Source organism: Geotrypetes seraphini, chromosome 19 (genome assembly GCF_902459505.1).
Source record: "Geotrypetes seraphini chromosome 19, aGeoSer1.1, whole genome shotgun sequence".
NCBI lineage: Eukaryota > Metazoa > Chordata > Amphibia > Gymnophiona > Dermophiidae > Geotrypetes > Geotrypetes seraphini.
The window spans coordinates 25,704,652-25,730,181 of record NC_047102.1 but is presented as its reverse complement, the minus strand read 5'-3'; the positions used below and the strand labels follow the sequence as shown (position 1 = coordinate 25,730,181).

At 47.0% G+C, this 25,530-nt stretch overlaps 1 protein-coding gene across 1 annotated transcript in view; it reads left to right on the top strand.

Annotated features, from left to right (window-relative positions):
* Positions 1 to 25,530, top strand: part of OTOG (otogelin) — a 275,602-nt gene that overhangs the window by 91,947 nt on the left and 158,125 nt on the right. Inside the window, exons 21-27 of the mRNA XM_033928785.1 lie at positions 1,472 to 1,637; positions 3,257 to 3,331; positions 4,979 to 5,022; positions 5,358 to 5,511; positions 17,011 to 17,118; positions 18,172 to 18,310; positions 22,091 to 22,225. Coding sequence (XP_033784676.1) covers positions 1,472 to 1,637; positions 3,257 to 3,331; positions 4,979 to 5,022; positions 5,358 to 5,511; positions 17,011 to 17,118; positions 18,172 to 18,310; positions 22,091 to 22,225 — 821 coding nt within the window. The remainder of the gene's footprint in view (positions 1 to 1,471; positions 1,638 to 3,256; positions 3,332 to 4,978; positions 5,023 to 5,357; positions 5,512 to 17,010; positions 17,119 to 18,171; positions 18,311 to 22,090; positions 22,226 to 25,530) is intronic.

The following is a 25,530-nucleotide window of genomic DNA, read 5'->3' as shown; positions in this document are numbered from 1 at the left end:
TGCATGCTGACATATTCTATTACGATGTGCATAAATTTTAGGAACACCCACAATCAGCCCATGCTCCTTCCCTGGTTATGCCTCTTTTCAGATTTGTGCACTGGGAATGATGTGTACCACTTTATACAATGCGCCTACCAAGTTGTGCGCATAACTTCTAATTAATGTCAATTAGTGGCGGAATAAAAATCTAAACTAAACTAAACTAAGCCTTAAGTTTATATACCGCATCATCTCCACGGAAGTGGAGCTCGACACGGTTTACAAAGCTTAAAAATATAGGAAGAGAGAAGGAAAAGATTTACAAGAGCATTAATGTAATGTAATTTAATTGTCACCAATTAGGCTTCTTAAACAATTACTTAAGATTCACTAAGGGCATGGATCAGATCTCGACACGGTTTATAAAGCTTAAAAATATAGGAAGAGAGAAGGAAAAGATTTACAAGAGCATTAATGTAATATAATTATTGTCACCAATTAGGCTTGTTAAACAATTACTTAAGATTCACTATGGGCATGGATCGGATCTGATCCATGAGGGATCCGATCTGATCCGATCCATGTCCATGTCCATGTCCAGGGGGCTGATTCACAAATCGCCCTCATGCAAATGAGGGCGATTGGAATCATGCCTCCAACCGACTGCAGGGATCACTGAATAGCGATCCCGACGCATGTACAGACCATCTATAAATGGTCTGCGCATGTGCTGGCCCTCCGTGCCCGGCAGAGCTTTTTACTTTTTTTCCGCAAGCCCGTGGGTTAAAACCATGGGCTTGCACTGCGGGAAGAGAGCAGATGGGGCAGAGAGCAGGGCGGCAGAAGGCAGGGCAGTCGGAAAGGACCTGAGCGACTGGTCCTCAGCAGTCGCTTATTTTTGGATCGGTCAGCCCAGTCGGTGTCCCCTCATCTTTTTTAGTGAATCGCTTCCTGACTACATTTGAATTCCATTCTCCCACATTTGCATGCGTGGATCGGAGAATGATCGGGACAGAGGTTAGTGAATCGGGTCGGAGGGAAATTGGGTCGTAAAAGGGTCGCTAAGTGATCAGAACTTGATCGGTGGGCTTAGTGAATCTAGACCATTGTGCGCACAAACGAGCCTTGTGCACCGATTTACACACCCAACTTAAGGCATCATATATAGAATTTGGTCCTACCGTTATCATTTATTTACGAGTACTATTTTTTTTTTCAATAAATTTTATTGTATTTAAAAAGTTAATAACAAAAGTACATAAAATATTAACAATTACAAACGTATAATAATGTATACTGCAATCTTCAGTTGAAATTGCAATCCAGGGTCATGATATTACAAATAAATTTTTATCATAAGATGTGAAGACTTTTCTTCTGGATTATGATAAAAGTAAAAGAAACCACGAAAACCACAGATCCTGTTGCGATATTAAATCCCCTTAACCTTGCAAGCTCTGCTTCTTAGTGCTGATTTTTTTTTTTGTAGCCCTTTCATGCAGGGAAACAAAAGAATATGGCACATGTGTATCCACATGTGGTCAAACTTGCCAGGCTCTTTCTGTACCAGAAGCCTGTAACGGAGATTGTGTGGAAGGCTGTGCTTGTCCCCATGGGATGTTTTTAAACAGTAAGACTGAGAAATGTGTACCAAGGTAAGTGCAATGTGAAGAATTTCTGCTAAACATCTGCTGTTCTTTCTTTTTTTTTTTTCAGGGCTACTAATTTTTTTTTTAAAGGTTGCTTTACAATTAGAGATATTGAAAATTGGTGCATGAAGTGGAATGTGAACAGCGATCAGTATGGCGGGAAGGGGAAGATGGTAGAGAAACATGAAGAAGATGGGGGAAGGTGGGAGAAAAGGGGAGATAAAAAGAACATCTAGATATATGTTAATAAAGAATATAAATTTTCCTAAATGGATATTACCTTGGTGATCTGTGCTAATACAGTGGTACCTTGGATTATGAGCATAATCCGTTCCAGGAGCATGCTCGTAATCCAAAATACTCGTTTATCAAAGCAAAGTTCCCCATAGAAAATAGTGGCAACACCGACGATTCGTTCCAGAACCCGGGGTCTGTACCTGTCGGGTGCCTGGTGCTGCAGCACCGTCTCCTCCGTCTGTCATCCGAAGAAGAACCCCACAGTGCCGCTTCGGGAGGGGATGCCTCTAATGTCCGCCAGCTACGGAGAACCCCGCAGTGCCTTCAGAGGGATGCCTCCTCCATCCGCCGGCCAGCCCTCCATGTCGGATGCCCCCTGTATGCTGGAGATCCCCCCACCCGAGCCCACGCAGCCGAGCGCCGCCCCACCCGCACGCCGCGCATGACACGCACAATGCCGATGATTGACGCTGTGTGCGTCACACGCAATGCGCCAGGCGGGACGGCACCCGGCCGCGCAGGCCCAGACAGAGGTCCTCCGACCTGCAGAAGGCACCCGACGTGGAAGGCTGGCCGGAAGACAGAAGAGGAATCCCCTGAAGTGGCGCTTCCTGGGCTGTAAGTGCTCGTTTATCGGGGCAGTGCTCGGTTTGCGAGTCAAAAGTTTGCTGAGTGTTTTGCTCGTCTTGCAAAACACTCGCAAACCGGGTTACTCGCAAACCGAGGTTCCACTGTATTCAGTTGTACTATCTAATTAAAGAGCATGAGCTACTCTTAAGACATGCTGTTTTGCTGTTAATCCCAGCTAAGAACAAAAGAATAGCTATATTGGGTCAGACCAATGGTCCATCTAGCCCAGTTTCCTCTTACCAACAGTGGCAAATCCTGGTCACAGTATCTGGCAGAAAACCAAATAGTAGCAAACCCAGGGAAAGAGGTGGTTTCCCCCATGTCTGTCTCAAAAGCAGACTATGGACTTTTCCTCCAGGAAATTGTCCAAACCTTTTTTAAACCCATCTATGTTAACCACTTTTACCACATCCTCTCTCAGTGACTTCTTTAAGTACAAAAACATTTCCTCCTATTGGTTTTAAAACTATTTCCTTGTAACTAGGTCTTACGGCATAACATGTGACCTGTGGTAAAATACCACAAGTTAGTGGCACCATAACAAATATTAACAGCAGCACATTTTACTAATATGCCCCAGAGGTTTCTACCGTGGCCCAAAGCGCTAAATGCTCCAACACTCATAGAATTCATCTGAACGTCAGAGCAGTGTCGGAGCATTTAACGCACCGGGCCGCAGTAGAAACCTAAATCCCACTGAATATTCTGAAACTCGTTTTACGTAAACAGACAATGCCATTCTTTTTCTTCTTATACAGAGATGAATGCCCTTGCTATTTTCAAGGAATTGATTATCCACCTGGGGAAAATATTATCACATCTCTGGGTAAATGGTAAGGAATAACCTACAGTTCTGAGGATATGATTTATGAGCATCAAAATTTGGGTGTTTAAGCTTTGGGTTGTACGTAAGCTCCTACCTTCAAGAGAGTGTGGCATAGTGGATGGAGCTACAGCATCAGCACCCCGAGGTTGTGGGTTTAAATCCCATGCGGCTCCTTCTGACCCTGGGCAAGTCACTTAGGCCCTGATTCTATAACCAGTGCCTAAATTTAAGCATCGGTAGGTGCCATGCCAATGGTCAGAAAGGGCAGGGTTGAAGCACCTACCAACGCCTAAATAAAAGGCGGCTAAAATGGCCACTGGAATCACGGCTAGGTTAGCGCTTTAGATCGCCTAACACCAAAGCAGGCGTGACTAACGCCCGACGTGGCATTAGGCGATCTAAAGCGGCTACCCAGCCGTGAATCACACCAAGATAGATAGCTGAAATATAGGCCCGGGTAACCCTGGCCTACATTTTAGCCGTCTATCTTTGCCTAGACCAGTGGTTTCCAACCCTGTCCTGGAGGACCACCAGCCAATCAGGTTTTCAGGATAGCCCTAATGAATATGCATGGAGCAGATATGCATGTCTGCCACCTCCATTATATGCAAATCTCTTTCATGCATATTCATTAGGGTTATCCCAAGAACCTGACTGGCTGGTGGTCCTCCAGGACAGGGTTGTGAACCACTGGCCTGGACCACAGCAGCCTATCGTAGCAGGAGAATTCCCCCCTTCCCCATCAGCAGAGCGGCAGGGATTCCACAGAGCTGCAATTCTTGGGTGCCAGTAACAGAATTGCAGTTTTAGGGAGTCCCTGCAGTTCAGCTGATTTTGGAAGGGGAAATTCACCTGCCGCGATCAGCTGAGAGCGTTTGCAGCAGGGAACCCAAGTACCCAACCTCAAATCAGCTGGCAGGAGAGATGCCCACTCCCTCCTCCTGGCGCCTCTACCTAGCCCCCGCTATCATCCCCGGCAGGAGGGACGCCCAATCCCTCCTGCCAGAACCAGCCCATCCACCCCCACCCTGTAAGGTTACTGCCCCCCTGCCTGACTCCTCCAGCCCACCCCTCCTCCACCCCCCGAACACATATCAGTTTACCCCCCAGACCTCCCTAGCCCAACAGGAAACCTCCCCCCCTACCTTATAATGTTGGTTGGCCGGAGGCATCCTTCCTGCCTCCAGCTGGCTGGCCCGCCTTCCCCCAAATGGCGGGCCTGCCCCTTTCCGGTGCATCATGCATTGCATAATTACCAAGTTTCAGAAGGAGTTAAGATCTATGGCCACTGGCTGAGAACAGCTGGCTATAAATGGAAGGAGTAGAAGGATATATAGAGAGAAGAAAATGTGGATAGTTATAAAGGTTCAGCACAGTTGCCTTAGTACAAGCCACTCTGTTTGAGCTGAAAGCCCACAGGAACAGATGGAAACTACCAGTCTTTTCCCCCATAAATGAAAATACATTAAAGTCAAATTCTGCTAGTGTTAAGGTAAAGAGAAATATTAAATATGTTTGATCTCTCTTCTGAGGCTGGCACTGGGAACCTCATCCTCCAACAGGTACCAGTTGACGGCAAGAATACAGACAGACAATCTAACAAACAACATATGAACAAAAGTGTCTCTAATTCCATTCTTTTTTTTTCATGTAGCATTTGCAGAGGTGGAATAATGAACTGTGAGAGCAGTAGTATTGGTAAGTTTGAATATGTGCCAAATGAAATGGCAACCCTTGGAACCAGTGCCTACGGTTCTGAAGCCGATTATGAATACCATCTGGCTGTCCTTGGAGTCTGTTTTGCAGCAGAAGCTTATTTACTGTTGGCCTCAGGCTTATCTTAATGACTAGCTGGTAACCTCCGTTGCATCCTTGAATGCCAGGGAATGATTACTCTATTGACCAATCATTTCACCATGTCATGATATGTTCATGCAGAACAGAGAAAAAGAACAACACACCTTATACGGTCTCATTCTGAAAGTGCACCTAAAACTCAAATACACAAATTATTGCATTTTTGTGTTTTTCAGTGTCTGATTGCCCAGCTGGTCAGATCTATTTTAACTGTAGTGATGCAGACGTGGACGCTGAACTAAGCAGAGAGAGAACTTGTGAGAACCAACTTCTAAATCTCACTCTCTCTGCACATCTTCCTTGTTTCTCAGGTTGTGTCTGTCCACCAGGGTAAGTAGAAAAGGTATCTAGGCTTAACCACTGTCTTTAGGAAGCTTTCAATTATATTCAATGTTATTGCATGCAAAAGGGATGTTTTAACAGATGTTAATGTCTGAAAGTTTATTGTACTTGTCTTGCGATATGTTATGTATATGAATTACTTGTTGCACAATTGTAGTTTGAAAATCTAATAAAGATATATAATTTAAAAAAAAAGAAAAATCAAAAGAGTGCACTATAAATGAGCATTCTAGGTATTTAGTACAAATTCTTATAGAATTTGAAGTCCTCTGAATATTTTATTGTCTGCCTGGGTTAATACACAGAGTGCCGCTGAATATCCCCTCAGACCAGTCAAATAAAATGTGGCCAGGTCAAGGGTGGTGCTGGGGGCAGCACTGGGGAGGAGTCTCAGGTTAGGTGGGTGTCAGCAATATTCAGTGACGGTTTCCGCATAGCTGAGCAAATTGATTTAGGACATTTCAAAAGATGCCCAAAATCAGATTGCTCAGCTATGCAGGTGCCAACTCTGAATATCAGGCCGGCACCCGCATAACTTTTTTTAAAGCATAAAACAGAGCCCCGGAGCCCTGATCCCCATCCCAACCTCCCAACCCTCAGCTGTCCAGATAGGCCTGAACCCCCTGGGCCTAACTGCATCCCTAGTGATTCAGTGGCTTCGATAGGGGCAACAGTGTAGGCTCTCATTCCTGTCTCTTGTGGCGCCTTTGAAAAACGTCTATCACAACCTCTCATGGCAGCTCACGGCACTCAGTATCAGAGACTGATGAGATAAAAAGCAGAAATGATGTTAGGACCATGCCCTGATGCAGAATTTCAGCGAAACATGCATGTCAGCTCTGGTCTAGATGACAATGAAAGTAAGTGTTTGTCTATAGAAACATAGAAAACATGATGACAGATAAAGGCCAAATGGTCCATCTGCAGTAACCATTATCTCCTCTTCTCCCTATTGGCTAAGGCTCTTAAGATTTGCATCTCCTCTTTCTATAGGCTAAGGCTCTTTACACCTGCATTGTGATGTCATAGAACTTTATGGTTATAGAAACATAGTAACATGATGGCAGATAAAGGCCAAATGGCCCATCTAGTCTGCCCATCCGCAATAACCATTATCTCTTCCTCTCTCTAAGAGATCCCACATGCCTATCCCACGCCTTCTTGAATTCAGACAGTCTCTGTCTCTACTACTTCCTCTGGGAGACTGTTCCACACTGTTCCCCCTTGTGTTCCTCTTGAAATGTTTGCATGAGCAGCAGTTTCCACTTGCTGCTCGTGCTGGCCTCTGCTCCTTTCTAGCGCCACTTCCTGGTCACGGAACCAGTCTGAATATTGGCCCCCAAGTGTTTATTTCAGTAGGATATAGCACAGTAGAGTCCCAGTCTTGCTATCGGAAACGAAGCAGGCTCAGGGAATACCAGGTGCTGTTGGCTGAGGGGTCCTATATTGAGCAGCAGTGACATAGTAGAGCCACACACTGCTTGGGAGAAGGCAATGGCAAACCACTCCTGTACTCTGCTGTGAAACATCACAGGGTGGATACCTCACTGTGCACATTGCCATGAGTCAGTGGCATGATCCATCCATCCATAGCACAGTAGAGCCCTAAATTATTTGTATTCAAATTTAAATAACTATTTGGCCAAATATGAATTATGTATTTAGGGCACTCTCCAGGGTTGAACTGAATCAAATACAAATACAGTCAAACCTCGGTTTCTTTAGCACTCTCCAGACCAGTAGAGGTTAACTTTACGAATGGGTATATATCTAATCATGACCAGCAGGTGGAGACTGAAAACAAAACTTTGGGACAGTATATACTATCCTCCCTTCTCTATTTCCCTCAGTCTTCTTTCAGTCTCCAGCAGGTGTTGAGTGATCTGTACCCATCTCTCTTGGTAGGGCTGTTGGAATTTGTTTAGGGGTTTATTGTCCCTGTTTTTGGCCGGACGGAGCTTGGTCGGGCCCTGTTTGGGGGTCCGTCCGACCTCGGGGGTGTCAAACCCGGCGGGTCACGAGCGGGGTCCCTCCCCCCACTTCCTCCACCTCCCCACATTTTTTTAGAGGAGCCTCAGCAGTAAGCCTTGCCCCCTAAGTCAAGCAAGGCATATTGCTTCGAGAGCCTGTGGAGTCTGTTCTGTAAAAAAAAAAAAAAAATAAAATAAAAAATCCTGAGGTAGTGCTGGTCTGAAGGGTTGTTTCCCTTTAAGAAAACTGTATTTTACTGTATTTTTTCATGTAACCAGCACTTTTTTATAGCTAGGTCGCGTCTGGAGCAATTGTGCCCTTCTCCGGGGGAGTAGGCCACAATTTTAGTCCAGCCGCGAGGCACTCGCGGCCGGCCTGAACTCGGCGGTTTGGGTCGGTGAGGTGGTGGAGCTCCGTCGGCAGCGGCTGCAGGCGCCCAGAGCTCCCCGCCGATGGTGCCTCGCGAGTCGGCTTGGAGCAGTGGGGAAGCCCGGTCTTCCACAACCGCCCACGGAGGGATTCCCCGAAGGATTCCCTCTCAGCTGATTTTTTGACAGCTGATGCCGACTTGCCTGTCTTAGCGGCTGGGACTGTTCAGTCTTCTCAGCCGCTACAGGCCATGGAGGGAGCATTTTTGGCGGGAACTTCGCCATTTTCTTTGTCTGGCCTCTCCATTTTGTCTGCAACCTCAGGTGACCTTCCCCCTGTATGGCGAACACAGGGGCAGGTTTCAGCATGGACCCCTGCTGGGGCAGGGAGTCCCTGGGGACCCCCAGGGGTTTTTTGCCCCCAATTTATTTTCTTTCTTTGTGCGGACTTTTGGGGGTCCCACGTGCGCCTGGGGGGTTTCGGGGGGGGTTTCCCTCCGCGCCCCCTATGGCTTTGCCTCCCTCTTTTCGTTTGGCGTCCCCTCTTCCTCCTCCCTCATCCAAGCGCCCGCGGGGGGGCTTGGATTGCGAATTGGTGGGCGGAGGAGCATGTTGGCCTGGTTGAGGACCTGGCTGCTTTGGCGGGCTTCCAGGATCCTCTAGAGGGGACGCCTGTTGGCAGCGGGGCGGCGGGTTTCCCGTCTTCCAGAGCAGATGCGTCCGTGGTGCGCTTTTTTATTCAGAGGGATGAGCTTTTAGACCTGTGTAGCAGGTCTCCTTGGTGCTGCATTTTTGCAGTGGCGCCGCCGGAGACCCCGCGTATGGGGGCCCCTCTGCTTCAGGGGGTCTGTCCTGGTTCCCGCTCTTTTCCTGTGCGTCAGGATTTGCGGGATTTTGTGTTGGCGCAGTGGCCTATGGGCGCAGTTTCGTTTGGTGTGCGCCTTGGCTCTTGGGTATCCCGTCCCGGAGGGAGGTAGGGCTACCTTAATTTCGCCAATGGGGAACGCGGTGGTCTCGGCACTTCCTAAGCGGCATACCGTGCCTGTTATGGACGGTTCTGCTCTTAGGGTCTCGGAGGCGCGTGCGTTAGAGACTCTTCTTAAGTATGATTTTGATGTCTCTGCCTTTGGGGTCCAGGCGGCTGTTTGTGGGGAGCTAGTCGCTCGCGCCGTGTTTCGGTGGGCTGAGCGTGTCCTGGATCGGGAGTCTGATGACTGGTCTCTAGTGGATCAGGAGGTAGCGAAGATTGCGATGGCTGCCTCGTTCCTCTCAGATGCTCTTTATGACTTGGTGCGGATTTCGGCTAAGTCTATGGCATGGCCGCGCGGCGTATTTTGTGGCTGCGCGCTTGGGCGGCGGATTCTGCGTCCAAAGCTAAGTTTACTAAAGTTCCCTTTAGGGGGTCTTTTTGTTTGGAGAGGAATTAGATGAGTTGATTCAGACTCTGACGGACTCGAAGGTGCCCCGTCTGCCTGAGGACCGTGCCCGCCCTGCGTCTAGGTGTGGGGCTGCCCGGGGGCGTTTGCGGGAATTTCGCAAGTATCGCCCGGGGCGTGGGGCTGCTTCTTTCCCGGCTCAGGGTTTTTCCCGGGGTCGGTTCTTCCAGCGCATGCAGCCCTTTCGGGGGGCCCGTCGGGGGGCAGGGAATCCCTCCGCCGGTTCCCCCGCTTCCCGTCCTGCGCAATGACTCCTTGCCGGCGCCCCCTTTGGTTCCGGTGGGGGCCCGGCTGCGCAAATTTTTCCCCAAATGGGCCGAGATCGCGTCCGATCAGTGGGTCCTTGAGGTGGTGCGGGACGGTTACGCTCTGGAGTTTACCCGCTCTCTGCCGGACCTTTTCCTCGCTTCTCCATGTCAGACTCCATGGAAGACGCAGGCTTTTCGTCAGACCCTTCAGCGTTTGCTAGATCTCGAGGCAGTGGTGCCGGTGTCCCCTACGGAGTGGGGCACCGGAAGGTACTCCATTTACTTTGTGGTGGCCATAAAGGAGGGGACCTTTCGGCCCATCCTGGATTTGAAAGGGGTCAACAGAGCTCTCAAGATTCCGTCTTTCCGCATGGAAACGCTGCGGTCGGTCATTCTGGCGGTTCAGCCGGGGGAGTTTCTTACGTCTCTCGATCTGACGGAGGCCTACTTGCAGGTTCCAATTCGGGCCTCTCATCAGCACTTCCTTCGCTTTGCGATCTTGGGGCGGCACTTTCAGTTCGGTGCGCTTCCCTTTGGTCTGGCCACGGCTCCTCGGACGTTCACCACGGTAATGGTGGTCGTCGCGGCAGCCTTGCGGTCGGTGGGCATCCTGGTTCACCCCTACCTGGACGACTGGTTGATTCGGGCAAAGTCGTTGCAGGAGAGCTCCCGGGTTACGGCTCGGGTGGTGGAGTTTCTCCGGTCGCTGGGCTGGGTGGTCAACCTTTCCAAGAGTCGGTTGGTCCCGGCTCAGCGTCTGGAGTGCCTTGGGGTTATGTTCGACATCTCCTTGGGGAAGGTCTTCCTTCCAGAGGCCCGGGTGAGCAAATTGCAATCTCAGATTCGCCTGCTTTTGGCGTCCCGGGGTCCTCGGGCGCGAGATTTCCTCCAAGTCCTGGGGTCAATGGCGGCGTCCCTGGACGTGGTGAGGTGGGCGCGGGCCCACATGCGTCCTCTTCAGTATGCTCTGCTCCGGAGGTGGTCTCCCCGGAGGCAAGATTTGGATGTTCCGGTTCCCCTGCGAGGCTTGGCGCGCTGCAGTCTGCGCTGGTGGCTCCGGACCCCTCACCTGGTTCAGGAGGTGGGTCTGGATCTCCCGCAGTGGACGGTGCTCCTTACGGATGCGAGTCTCCTCGGTTGGGGGGCTCAGTTTATGGGCCACTCAGCTCGGGGCACCTGGTCCGCGGAGGAGGCCTCCTGGTCGATCAACGAGTTGGAGACCAGAGCGGTCAGGCTGGCGCTGTTAGCTTTCCACTCCCTTTTGCTGGGCAAGTCGGTCAGAGTCCTGTCGGACAATGCCACGGCGGTGGCTTATGTCAATCGTCAGGGGGGCACCAAGAGCACTCCTGTGGCGCAGGAGGCGGCTCGGCTCATGGTTTGGGCGGAGTCCCATCTTCTGGACCTCTCGGCTTCTCATATAGCCGGGGTAGAAAATGTTCAGGCAGACTTCCTCAGTCGTCACTTCCTGGATCCAGGAGAGTGGTTTCTCGGCGCCGGAGCGTTTCGGTTGATAGTGCAAGATTGGGGGCAGCCCCTGATGGACCTGATGGCCACGAGTGGCAACGCCAAAGTGCCCCGCTTCTTCAGTCGTCGCAGGGAAGGGCTGGCCGAGGGTCTGGATGCTCTGGTCCAGCCGTGGCCAACGGAGGGGCTGTTGTATGTGTTCCCTCCTTAGCCGCTGGTGGGCAGAGTGCTTCTTCGCCTTGTTCACCATCCGGGTTTGGTGGTGCTGGTGGCTCCGGATTGGCCTCGACGTCCGTGGTATGCGGATCTGGTGAGACACCTGGTGGCGGTTCCTCTTCCTCTGCCTCTCTCGGACGACCTTCTGATGCAGGGTCCCATTCCCTTGTTCGACCCGTCTCTCTTCTGTCTTACGGCGTGGCTCTTGAAAGGGGTCGCCTTAGCAAGAAGGGATATTCAGACAAGGTGATCGCTACACTGTTGGGGTCCCGGAGGCTTTCTACCTCTCGGGCTTATGTGCGGGTTTGGCGTCTCTTTGAGGAATGGTGTCGGGCGCGGGGAGTGACCTCTTTTCGCGCTTCTCTGCCTAACATTCTAGAGTTCTTGCAGGATGGCCTGGATAGAGGCCTGGCTTGGTCTTCTCTCCGGGTTCATCTTGCGGCCCTGTCGACCTTTCGAGGGTTGGTGTCAGGTCAGCGTTTATCGGCTCTTCCTGATGTGATTCGGTTTCTGCGGGCGGCCAAGTTGCTTAGGCCTCCCCTACGGCCCTCGGTTCCCTCTTGGGATCTTAATCTGGTTCTCTCTGTTTTGGTGCGCCCGCCTTTCGAGCCCTTGGACGACTGTTCTTTGAAGGACCTTACTTTGAAGGCGGTCTTTTTGGTGGCCATTACTTCTGCTAGGAGTATTTCTGAGCTGCAGGCTTTCTCTTGTAGGGCTCCCTTCTTGGAGTTGTCTAGGGAGCGGGTCGTCTTGCGGCCTGTTCCTTCCTTTCTGCCGAAGGTTGTTTCTCCTTTTCATGTCAATCAATCGGTGGTTCTCCCGGTCTTGGGTGGTCGGGAGGGCTCTTCTGAGCAACGGCAGCTGCGCAAGTTGGATGTCGGTCGGGTCCTTCGCTCTGATGTGCAGCGGACCCAGGAATTCCGGAAGTCCGATCATCTCTTTGTCCTCCTGGCTGGTCCTCGTCGGGGAGCTGGCGCTTCTAAGGCTACTATTGCGCGCTGGATCAAGGAGACGATTGCTTCCGCTTATCTTCTGAAACAGCAGCCTGTTCCGGAGTTTCTCAAGGCTCATTCCACTCGGGGTCAGGCGGCTTCTTGGGCTGAGTCGTCGCTCGTGCCTCCGGTGGATATTTGTAAGGCTGCGGTTTGGTCCTCCTTGTATTCTTTTGTTAGACTTTATCGGGTAGATGTTCAGGCGCGTCGGGACGCGGTGTTCGGTGAGCGTGTTCTGGTATCGGCCCTTCGGGGGTCCCGCCCGTGAGAGGGACTGCTTTGGTACGTCCCATTCGTAAAGTTAACCTCTACTGGTCTGGAGAGTGCTAAAGAAGGAGAAATTAGGTTCTTACCTGCTAATTTACTTTCTTTTAGCTTCTCCAGACCAGTAGAGGTCCCCACCCTGTCTGTTGTTGTTGTTGTTGTTGGGGCTGTTTTCGCGGGCAGTTTTTGTTTTTTGCTGCGGGTTCTAGTATTTTTCTAGGGCCGGGGAGAATTAAAGAACAGCGGCTGTGGCTCGGCTGGCTTAGCTGGCGAGCTGTGGGGACATTTTCCTTCGGGTATTTCTCCTCTGCATTTTCCAACAGCATTTGGGTATGTTATTTGTTACTCCTGTTCGGAGTATTGTTTTCTTCCTGTTTTCCAGTTCTTGGTTCTGCTTGGCTATTCGGCAGACTGAGGGAAATAGAGAAGGGAGGATAGTATATACTGTCCCAAAGTTTTGTTTTCAGTCTCCACCTGCTGGTCATGATTAGATATATACCCATTCGTAAAGTTAACCTCTACTGGTCTGGAGAAGCTAAAAGAAAGTAAATTAGCAGGTAAGAACCTAATTTCTCCTTACGAGTGCACCGGTTTGCGAGTGTTTTGCAAGACAAGCAAAACATTCTCGCAAATCGAGCATTGACTCGATTTGCAAGTCGCCCCGCCCGCTAACCGGCATCGCCCCCCCGCCCGCTGGCATCGCCCCCCCCTCACAAACGCCCAGCCTGCCCACCCAAACTGAAAGTTTACCCCCAATGTGGCATCGACATGCGGCACCAACCCACAGGAGGTGCCGGTGCCCAAAGATTGTGCCTCTCCTCTGACTGGGCCTTGAGCATCTGCACATGTTCAAGGCCTTCTGGCTCTCGTTCTCTCCGAGAATCTCAGAGAGAGGTGGGAGCCAGAAGGCCTTGAGCCTGCGTAGATGCTCAAGGTCCAATCGGAGGAGAGGCATGATCTTCGGGCACTAGCAACGGCACCTCCTGTGGGTTGGTGCTGCATGCCGGTGCCACATTGGGGGGTAAGCTTTCAGTTTGGGCGGGTGGGGGATGCCGGTTTGTGGGGGAGGGGGCCATGCCGGTTCGAAGGGGAGGGGAGATGTGGAAGCGCACCATTGGCCTCAGTGGTGGGGGGGTCTTTTGGGGATGTGGTGGGGTGGGGTAGAGCAGCGCCGGTGACCGGGGGGATGGGAGGTGGAATGAATCAAGCAAATTTCCCTTACTTTCTATGGGGAAACTCACTTTGATATATGAGTAAATTGGTTTACGAGCATGCTTCTGGAATGAATTATGCTCGTAAACCAAGGTACAGCCCTTCCAGAAAGTTTTCTTATTAAAGCTACTTTTCTTATAAGTCAATTGATAGAATATGTAATGTAAATACATTTTGTAGTTTAAAATTTGTTTTTAAGCTAACACTCCATTTGACGTTCCACTAATTTTGTGACATAGGCCTCATGGTGATGCATGTTGCAGTTATTTAAATAGTCCCAGATGAAGTTTAGCCACTAGTGGACTGAATGCAGTTATTACTTATGCAGAGCATAGTCGGGTACCATGAACCAGGCCATTTGTAAGTCCATTACAGTTTAGGAGATCTTCTTGCCAGCACTGGACAAAATACAAAACCGGCAAGCTGTTTGATCTGATTCCAGAGAAGCTGCTGCTTTTATTAACTGGACACACCTGGTGATTCATGAGTTTTGGATGAATTAACAACTTCATTAAAGGCTACTTCACCCGTAAAATTAACTTTCACTTAGATGCAGTGAATCAGTTTTTCATTTTGTCTATCGGAAAAATCCCTAAAGGGCAATTTTACAGAGTTTAAATGCCTACATGGCATAAATGTGCATGAGGCAAATCTCTTTCATTTAAAAGGAAGCTCCAGTGATCTAAGGAAAAACCTTTTTTTATATAGAGAGGGTGGTAGAGGTGGTGGAGACAAAGACTGTGTCTGAATTTAAGAAAGTGTAGCACAGGCATGTGGAATCTCTTAGGGAGAGGAGGGGATAGTGGATGCTGTGGATGGGCAGACTGGATGGGTCATTTGGCCTTTATCTGCCGTTATGTTTCTATGTTTCTATTACCATAAAGCTCTGTGACCTCATAATGCAAGTGTTACGAGCCTTAGCCTATGGGGAGAGGAGAAGAGAGTGGATGCTGTGGATGGGCCATTTGGCCTTTATCTGAAATTCACAGTTTGGGGGAATTCAGCACTTGGCTGCTTAAGTGCTGATATTCATCCCTTAAGAGGCCAGGTGTAGCGCATAAATGAAACTTCGTAAAATTCTGTCCTATCTTTATGAGCTAACCCATGGCTGCTTAAATGCTGAAAATTGACTTAAGCATTCTATGTGTTAGCGGACTCAACAATAACCAGATATTGAAAGCTAAGAACATAACATAAGAACATAAGCCGTGCCTCTGCTGGGTCAGACCAGAGGTCCATCGTGCCCAGCAGTCCGCTCATGCGGCGTCTCATCAGGTCCAGAACCTGTATGTAACCCTCTGTCTATACCCTTCTATCCCTTTTTCCTTCAGAAAATTGTCCAATCCATTCTTGAACTCCGTACCCTGTCCTATCATGCCCTCTGGAAGTGCATTCCAGGTGTCCACCACCTGTTGGGTGAAGAAGAACTTCCTAGCATTGGTTCTGAATCTGTCCCCTTTTAATTTTTCGGAATGCCCTCTAGTTCTTATAGTTTTTGAAAGTGTGAAGAATCTGTCCCTCTCCACTTTCTCTATGCCCTTCTTGATCTTGTAAGTCTCTATCATATCCCCTCTGAGTCTCCACTTCTCCAGGGAAAAGAGCCCCAGTTTCTCCAGTCTTTCAGTGTATGAAAGGCTTTCCATACCTTTTATCAAACGTGTCACTCTTTTCTGAACCCTCTCGAATATCGCCATATCCTTCTTAAGGTATGGCGACCAATATTGGACGCAGTACTCCAGATGCGGGCGCACCATCGCCCGATACAACGACAGGATAACTTCTTTCGTTCTGGTTGTAATACCCTTATTGATTATACCTAGCATTCTATTCGCTTTCTTAGCGGCCGCTGCGCACTGTGCCGACGGCTTCATTGTCTTGTCCACTATTACCCCCAAGTCCCTTTCTTGGGTACTCTCATGCAATAACGGCCCTCCCATCGTGTAGCTGTACCTTGGGTTTCTGTTTCCTACGTTGAACTTCATTTGCCATCTCGTCGCCCACTCCTCTAGTTTGTTCAGGTCCCTTTGCAGTTCGCTTTAGTCCTAGCCCCATTAAATTGTTTGGTGTCATCTGCGAATTTTATTACTTCGCACTTCGTCCCTGTTTCTAGATCATTTATAAATACATTGAATAGCAGTGGTCCAAGCACCGACCCCTGCGGAACACCACTCGTGACCCTCCTCCAGTCTGAGTAGTAGCCCTTCACGCCTAGCCTCTGCTTCCTACCCACAAGGAAGCAGAGGGTAGGAGAAATGCCTTTAATTTTGTGGCACCATTTCTTTAGAAAACCTTCCCCTTTTGTCATGTGTAGAACTTTTCTTGAAGTAAATTTAAATTTGGTCTGAAAACACATCTCTTTCCAATAGCATTTGATAGCCGGTAGGGCCGAATGATCCTGGAGCAGTAAAGTGCTATAGAAAGGCAGAGGTACTATTTTACCTTGTTAGAGGTGCACTGCACATGTTTGGATTATCCTGATTTAAATTTGGAGTGACTGCTTACTTGTATGATTGCTTCACTGCCCTATCATTTCAGTGGCATTCATTTCTTGTATATGGTTTTATTCTACATTGCATTGATTTGTGTGTCAAAAAAGGTGATTTATCAAATAATAATAAACATAAATAAGACATAGTGATCCCAATTAACTTTTGATGAAAAACACTGCTTTCAAAGGTTAAAAAAGTTTCATTCATCATTTTATATAATAATGAGCTGCTTTGCATACATTTGCATGCTTTACTGCATTGCAGTAAATAAAATACGGCATTAAATTGTGTTTAGCAAATAGCAAACTTTACTGCTAATGTGTATTGATGGACAAATTTTGCACATTATTTTCATAGCTTGGTTGAATAAATAGAGTTCTAGGTTTGAATAGAGAATGACACGGGGACAAATTGGTCTCCGTCCCCGCAGGAACTCAGTTTCCTCATCCCGTCCCCGCGAGTTTTGTCGCTGTCACTGTCCCTGCCCCATTCCTGTAAGCTCTGCCTTTACCACGCAAGCCTCGAATACTTATGATTTTAAAGTGTTTGAGGCTTGCGCAGATGAGGACGGAGCTTAGGCATTGGTGGAATGAGGCATTATGACATCACAACCTGAGCTCTAGAATGTTGCTAATTATGATTTTAAAGTGTTTGAGGCTTGCGCAGACGACGACAGAGCTTGCAGGATTGGGGCAGGGACAGGAAAAGAATTTGACGGGATGGGAAAATGAGTTCCCGCGGGGAAAAATTTGTTCCCGTGTCATTCTCTAGGTTTGATGGCTGATACTTTAAAAACACTAATATTTCTTGTACTGTTTTCTTGATAGACTATTTAAGCATGGAGATGAGTGCTTTGAACCAGATGCATGCCCATGCTCATGGAGAGCCAAAGAATACTTTCCTGGGGATATTGTCAATTCTTCCTGCCACACCTGGTGAGTGTATCCTTCCTGTGTCTTGTAGCATAAGTTTTGTGTGAATCTTATATTGCCTTCCCATTTCCTGCCAGTATGATACAATATGGTGTCAAAACAGATATTGATTCTGTTGACTTTATTTTTACTTTGTACCAGCATATAAATAAGCCTGCTAGACTGCTGATGGATTATTAGAAATGAGCTATGAACCCTTCCATATGTGGCCTACAGTATTCTTTTTTTAGTTTATCATTTTTATTCCACCTTTATCCATAGTGGATTCCAACAAAAAAGTATATAATCATAAAAACAGAAACATACATAAAACTAAAATACAATACCCCAAAATATATGTCTGGCCAATAGGAATTTAATTATATTGACTGGAACCAACTATGACTTATCCTCAGCCAAGCTGTCCCTCCCACCATGAAACTATATACATCAAAAACAATCAGATTGGTATATAGTTCAATGGATAGTAAATTGACACATTTTTTTTATCATATACTTAGCAAGGTAATGTACTCGTGATGTTCAAGTCTCTTCTAAGTGCTAGACCAGTGGTTCCCAAACCTGTCCTGGGGGACCCCCAGCCAGTCAGGTTTTCAAGATATCCCTAATGAATATGCATGAGAGAGATTTGCATACCTGTCACTTCCATTATATGCAAATCTCTCTCATGAATATTCATTAGGGATATCTTGAAAACCTGACTGGCTGGGGGTCCCCCAGGACAGGTTTGGGAACCACTGTGCTAGACCATCAACTTCCTAAAAAGATTCCTCCAGGCCCTAATGGCATGCTGCCCCGCCCTTCCCAAGATCCAGCTATGTGAAACATAGCAAATTAATGCAAATTATGCAAATTAATAGGTATAACTACGTGCAAGTACTGAACTTTCAATTATTTTTCAGCGTGAAAGTACACTTGCGTATCCACTTTGAAAATTCTGCAAAGTACGTGTAGTGAAAAATTCATGCTTACGTCTCACTCGTTCAGGCAGTTATAAAACTACCCCCAATAAGTGATGCCTTTGACAACTCTACTCTCAATTCTTTCTCGTTTAAGTGTTTGCCAGCATGGAACATTTCAGTGCAGCTTTCATCCTTGCCCATCAATGTGCACGGCCTATGGGGATCGGCACTACAAAACATTTGATGGTCTGGTCTTTGACTTTGTTGGAGCTTGTAAAGTTCATCTGGTTAAGGTAGGGTGTTAAAATCAACAACTGTGTAGGCTCAGTTGATATTTACTTGACCAACTGTCATTTGTAGAATTTGCTTTTGTATTTCATTGTTACGATTTAAAATGATTTTAATTATTCTACCGAAAGTCACAGATTCAGTTGGCCGCTCTGATTTGGATCATAATCTCATGGAAAAACACTTGGGGATTGATTCTGTAAGTGGCGCCTGCTGCGTATCAATTGCAAGTCCAAACCAGTCTTGTTTTTATAAATACCGTTCTTTTCAAAGGAGATAGTATTGCAATATGTTCATAACATATTCAAATATATAAAGCTAAAAGAGCCATCAGAAGCGTCACTCCATGGTACGACGGTGATTTTCAGCCTCTTGGTATAAGCTAAGTTATATGCTTGGCCAGGAATTAACAGATAAGTTTGATAAACTTTAAAATAAAAGCTATTTCGAAAAGACTATTCTGACTGGCTGGCTGTCCAGTGCACCTCCAACTTACAGCCAGTGGCGCTCGGCAATGATTGTACAAGCCTCTCTGGAACACAGACAATTTGTGGATCTTGAATCTGGTGCGGGAGACCGCTTCCGTCTGATCTGGGAGCCTTTTTGGAGAGACCTTACACCACTTGCGAGAAGTTGTCTCTTGAATACGTGGTTCATTTTCTGTTTCCTTGTATTTTGTGCCTCTCTTGGGTTGGGTTGGTAGGGGAGGGTTATGGGAGAAGGGTGGGGGGTGGAGTGGGGTAGGGGGTTTGTTTCTGGTGCTCTTATACGAAGAAAAAAGTATTTTGCTGTTGCTGTTTTGTTTTGCACTTTGTTCTAATGAACACATTTAAATATAAAACTTAAAAAAAATAAAAATAAAATATAAGCTATTTAAACATGTAATAACTTAAAGAAGATGTGTTGATAATAAGCTCTGTTTAAAAATATAGGAGCCGATGAAGAAGCGTAGCGGCGTTTAACTCCATAGGTTTGGTATTTTGTGTACCAAGGAGTGCCGCTTCAGATGGCTCTTTTAGCTTTATATATTTGAATATGTTGTGAACAGATTGCAATACTATCTCCTTTGAAAAGAATGGTATTTATAAAAACAAGGCTGGTTTGGATTTGTAACTGGCTAATTGTGAGATACCAGATCTCCTACATTATCTTCAACCAGTTCAAGTATGTCAATAACAGACAGATGCCGCTTCCAGAATCACAGGAGCCAGTAGGGGCCTAGGGGTAAGGGGTGTGGTGAAGCCTGGGCTTGCCATGATCTTTCTTTTAGGGAGGGAGTGGGGTTGTGACAGGAAGGGGGGTGTTGCACTTCGGGTATGGTTGGGAAGAAGATCGTAAGAAAAGGTATTGTAGTTCCGGGGATGAGAAGGGGGGATCAGAAAGGGGGCTATGGACCTGGGCAGAAACCTTTATGCAGATCCCATCTAATATTGAGCCAAGACCCACATACATTTCTTATCTGGTTCTCAACTAAATATCGGCCAGGACCTCCCTATTCTCCAGTGGCCAGCACAATTTTAATTAGCCTTGGATATTCAATGCCACTGCCTGGATATGGCCTGGCATTGAATATTGGGGGCAAATTCTGCCTGCAGTGGTCAGCTAAAAATCTTTGATCATTACAGCCTAAATATCGACTAGTTGATAATTACTTACAGTCAGATGTATTAAACTGCAAATGGCTTTGCAAATTCGACTGTGCTCCATCTATAATTTTTAATTTGTGAAACTGATCACAGAAATTATGCAAGATAGCTAATGGGCTGCCAGGAATGCCGATATCGCAGCCGGATTTACCACCATCTCAAGAGTAGGCAGTTAAGCGCAGTTGTGTTCTAGGCACTCGTCTGTCCTTTAACATTCCTCACCTTAATCCCCCTGTTATACCGTATAAATGCTTCCGATAGCACCAGATGTTTTGGATAACATGAGGAAGGACCTGGCGAAGCTTGAAGAATGGTCTGGAATTTGGCAGCTAAAATGTAATGATAAGAAATGGAGGGTAATGCATTTGGGCTGCAAAAAAACAACCCCAAAGGGACGGTACAGTTTAGGGGGTGAGGAACTCTTGTGCACAAAAGAGGAGTGGACTTGGGTGTGATCATATGTGATGATTTTTAGGTGGCCAAACAGGTAGAAAAGGCAACAGCAAAAGCTAGAAGGATGCTTGGGTGCATAGGGAGAGGAATGGCCGGCAGGAAAAAGGAGGTATTGACGCCTCTGTATTAGACTCTGATGAGACCTCATTTAGAATATTGTGTACAGATTAGAGAATGACACGGTGACAAAATTCATCACCGTTCCCGTCCCCGCGGATAACCGCGGGAAATAATCCCATGTCATTTTCTAGTGTCTATTTCAACCTCGGTCCTTCTACACCAGCATTCTTCAAAGCAAAGCTTGCGGGTCAGTGGTTGTGGCCATTCATACTTTGATTCTTATGTGAGCCAAGGATAATGAAGCCATTGTGACATCACTGATGTGATTGGTTCTTAGGCACTGGTGGAATGAGGCATTATGACATCACAATATCTGCTCTGGATACCAGAGACTGTTATTCTGTAGTGTCTGTTTCAACCTCAGTCCTTCTACACCAGCATTCTTCAAAGCAAAGCTTGCGGGTCAGTGGTTGTGCCCAATTATACTCTGATTCTTCCCTCTCTCCTTAAAGAATGACATGAAGATGGTTTCCCGCAGTTATCCGCGGGGACGGGAACAGTGATGAATTTTGTCACCATGTCATTCTCTAGTACAGATCTGGAGGCCGCACCTTCAAAAAGATGTAAACAAGATGGAGTCAGTCCAGAGTCCTGTTGCCTATCCCCTCGGACTGCAATAGAACCATTTGGCTAGTGCCAGGTTGATCCTGGGACGGAGACTGGGTAGAGCTGGGTGTTATGTGGGCACTAGGCAAGGAGGATAACATACTGTAGACTGCGGTAAAAAGTGGCCTTAGCACTATGAGGGTCATTCCTGCATGCAATGGTTGATTTTTGTATTTTATGTATTAATGGCCATATGTTAATGTTCCCATTGGCGCAGGAGACCCTACAGCTAATAACATTAGAATTGCCGCTGTTGGATCAGCCCAGTGGTCCATCATGCCCAGCAGTCGGCTCAGGCGGCGGCCCTTAGGTCAAAGACCAGCGCCCTAACTGAGACTAGCCTTACTTGCGTACGTTCTGGTTCAGCAGGAACTTGTCTAACTTTGTCTCGAATCCCTGGAGGGTGTTTTCCCCTATGACAGACTCCGGAAGAACGTTCCAGATTTTTACCACTCTCTGGGTGAAGAAGAACTTCCTTACATTTTAACTTTGGAGAGTGCCCTCTCGTTCTCTCCACCTTGGAGAGGGTGAACAATCTCTCTTTCTCTACTATTCCCTTCATTATATAGGCAGTAAGGGTTCAGGAGCTAACCATGTGCTAATTGATTAACGCACGGTAATATAGCTGCATGAACCAGTTTGTTAGAACATGCCCAATCTCCACCCCAGACGCTAAAAATCAAAATTTATTTGTTAGCATGTGGATAACACAAGCACATGCAAAAATGACCACAGGATGCCTGTGCGCACCCCACTCCTTTTTTTTTTGCCGCAGTAAGTATGTGTTAGCTTAGTAAAAGGACCTCATTGATTGGTCAACTATGTAGAAACATAGAAACTTGACTGCAAATAAAGACCAAATGGCCCATCCAGCTCAATATTGATTCCTTTATTTCTTCAGACAGTTGACATTACAAATTTTAGTACTCGGTTAACGAACGTGTTTTGTTTTATCCACAGAGCACATCCTCCGCCAGTTTCTCTGTCATTGTTGAAAATGTGAACTGCTTCCATACAGGAATCATTTGTAGGAAATTTATTTCCATTAATGTTGGACCGTCATTCATAGTGTTTGATGATGACTCCGGGAGTCCAGTAAGTTTTCCTTTTTCAGCAAAGGAGAAGGACTTATTAATTATAAAAAAAACAAAAACCCAAAGAAATGCTGTATACAATGGAACTGGAGATAGTTATTTTTTTAAACTGATCTACACATTCTGGAGAGCAATTTTAGAAAAGTTAATTCAGAAATGCTACTGTAAAACGGCACTGGTCATTATTCAGCTGCCAGTAATGAGTGGGGCAGGAGACAGAAAGAAAGAAGGGAGACGGGAAACAGAAAGATAGGGAGACAGAAAGAAAGGGGGCATGGAGAAAGAAAGAAAGGGGCACGGAGAGAGAGAGAGAGAGAGAAAGACAGACATACAGAAAGAAAGGGGGCATAGAGAAAGAAAGAAAGAAGGGGGCAGGGTGAAAGAAAGAAAAAGTTGGGGGAGGGAAAGAGGTCTGGAGGAGAGGAAACATACAGGAGGCTGAAAGAAGGGAAGAAGTATTGGATGCTCAATCAGAAGAATAAAGTGCAACCAGAGACTGATGAAATTACGAGACAACAAAGGTAGGAAAAATGATTTTATTTTCAATTTAGTGATCAAAATGTGTCCGTTTTGCAAATTTATATTTGCTGTCTGTATTTTGCACTATGGCCCCCTTTTACTATACCGCAATAGCGGTTTTTAGCGCAGGGAGCCTATGAGCGTCGAGAGCAGTGTGGGGCATTCAGCGCAGCTCCCTGTGCTAAAAACCACTATCGCGATTTAGTAAAAAGGGATGGGGTATATTTATCAAGTTTTGTATAGTTGTAACATTGGGACTCATACATCAGCCCTTCAGAAATACCACACATATTTATAAATAATAATCACGGACAATCATAAATATTGGGCATATAATTGGCCACAGCTTTATTTCATATTATATCAAACATTAATTTTAACAAATTTGTAAACATCAGCAAATTTTACACTTAACCATTTATGATTTCTTCAAAGAGCTAATCGGTATCGACAGTAGCTCACTTCTTCCCAACTTTCCCTTAACTCCCAGTGACTTACGGTGTCGTAAAGCCACCTCACCTCGTGGCGGTGTCGCACACGAGGACATATTACTATTCAAAATTGATAGTACTTCAAATTCATTTGCCTCTAATAATGGCTCTGCCCTTAGGCCACAAGCAGTGACAGAATTTCTTGTCACTGCTCCCCCAACTACTGCAGCCAATTAGCCCAGTAAACAATTTTGTAACAAATCCTGGATAGAACTAAGAAAAATATTTACCCCAATTACTGATAAATGTACCCCATCCGGGCGAAAGAGTCCCGGACAATCCACTGAAATGAGGTCATGGATCAATACCAGACCGCCCATCATAGCAATAAACTTGGACACTTCGGTATTCACTCGCCTGCGAAGACGCTCAATAGCTGCAGGCTTCCGTGCACCCTTCCAGCATCGGCGAGGAAGAATGTGTGACCATACCAGGCGCGCTGCCGGAAAAGAGCATGCAATGGCCAATAAATCTTGTTTAATTTGATGAATTAATGCCACCCCTGTGACAGAGCATAAGTCATTGCCCCCCAAATGCACTAGTATAAGTACTGGAGATGAGAAACGATGAGCTTGATGCAAAGTAGGCAACAGCTGCTCCCAAATCATTCCTCGAATAGCAAGCCAGCGAATCCGAACTCCAGCCTCAGCCAGGCCCAAATTGTGACCCCATGAAGAATCTCTGGCATGCTTATGGGCCCAAAAGATGTGAGAGTGTCCACAGAGCCAGACGCATATATCTGGAGACAAAGATAGCATTGGTCGAGGATCTGGAAAAGAAACTAACAACATATCAGTAACTACTAACTCAATTATGCCAAATCCCGTACATAACCCTTATATTGATTGGAACGCCAACGTCCCACTCTCTGAATCAGCGCAGGAGGTGCCCCAACAGCCGCTGCAGAAGTGGCTGCCCCAATTCTAAAAGAATGAGTTCCAAATTCCCGGGAATCATATCCTAGGGCAGTCAAACTCTTCTTTAACAGAGCCGCAAATTGATAACGAGTTAAAGGCAACCTATTCAAATGCTCTAACCAATAAAGGCCCCCAGAAGGTCGAAGCTCACTGTAACGGCATGCCAAAAGTATCGGGCACACCGCACTATTATCCGACCTCCTCAACACAGACCAGACTCCTCTACCCTCTTGATCCGTTTTGGACCTACGAAAATGGAGCTTCAAATAAGATTCCTCCAGAATAACATCCTGAACCAGCAAACCAGATTCTCCAACTGCCCATTGAGAGGTGGCTACCAACTCTCCAACCCTGCATGCTGCAAAGAAGGCCACTACAAATGCTAATTGAAACAATAAAGTTTCATACTCAGATGAGCAAATACTGGACAATTGACCACACAGCAAACCAAGCAAGTCATAAGTAAAAGGAAGGCGTTGCAGGCGAGGTCGGTATTCAACTCCCGACCACGCATAGCCCTTAAACAATTGTTTAACTAAAAAAGTCCCCGTGACAATCGGCCACTTATAGAGACGAGAGACAAATGCTAAACTAGCCATTGATTGCGACACCATCCCAAAGGACCATCCCTGCTGAGCGCAATATGCGAGGAATGCAATGAGTGTCTGTTCCGAAATAGGAAAACCACCACCAACAGATTCCTGGTCCAAAAAGAACATTAAATGCCTCCATCCAGTCGCATAAGATCTCCAAGTGTTAGGAGCTAAGGACCGATGCAAGAGCTGCTGACCGCCCGCTGGAAGATCTCCCATAAGTCCTCCCTCATAGGTGTTGGGAAGCCATCCGCTGCAGGAGCTAGCGCCCTGAATCGGGACCACTGCGAACGAGAAAGGGCATCAGCAATTTCATTGAACACCCCTGGTACATGCCGTGCCGACAAGCACACATTCAAATGCAGACACGCTAGTACAATTAGTCTCAGCAATTCTATCAGTCTAGGACATTTTGCCGATTGACGATTAAGAGCAGAAACCACAGCCGAGTTGTCAGAAAATATGACCACTTTCTTGTTAGCCAACCGAGCACCCCAAGTATCCAAAGCTACCCATACCGGAAACAGCTCCAGCAATGCAATATTGGAGCACAGACCGCCACCAATTCGGCCACTGATGAGCACACCACGCCCCGCCAAAAAACACTCCAAATCCCATCCCCCCAGAAGCATCAGTGAATAATTGAAGATCAGAATTAGACACTGCAGCAGATTGCCAAATACATACTCCATTGAAGGACAACAGAAATGAATGCCACAGTTCCAAATCTTGACAGCCGCCTCAAACCCACTGACAATAATGCCAAACGCCAAGAAAAAAACTCTC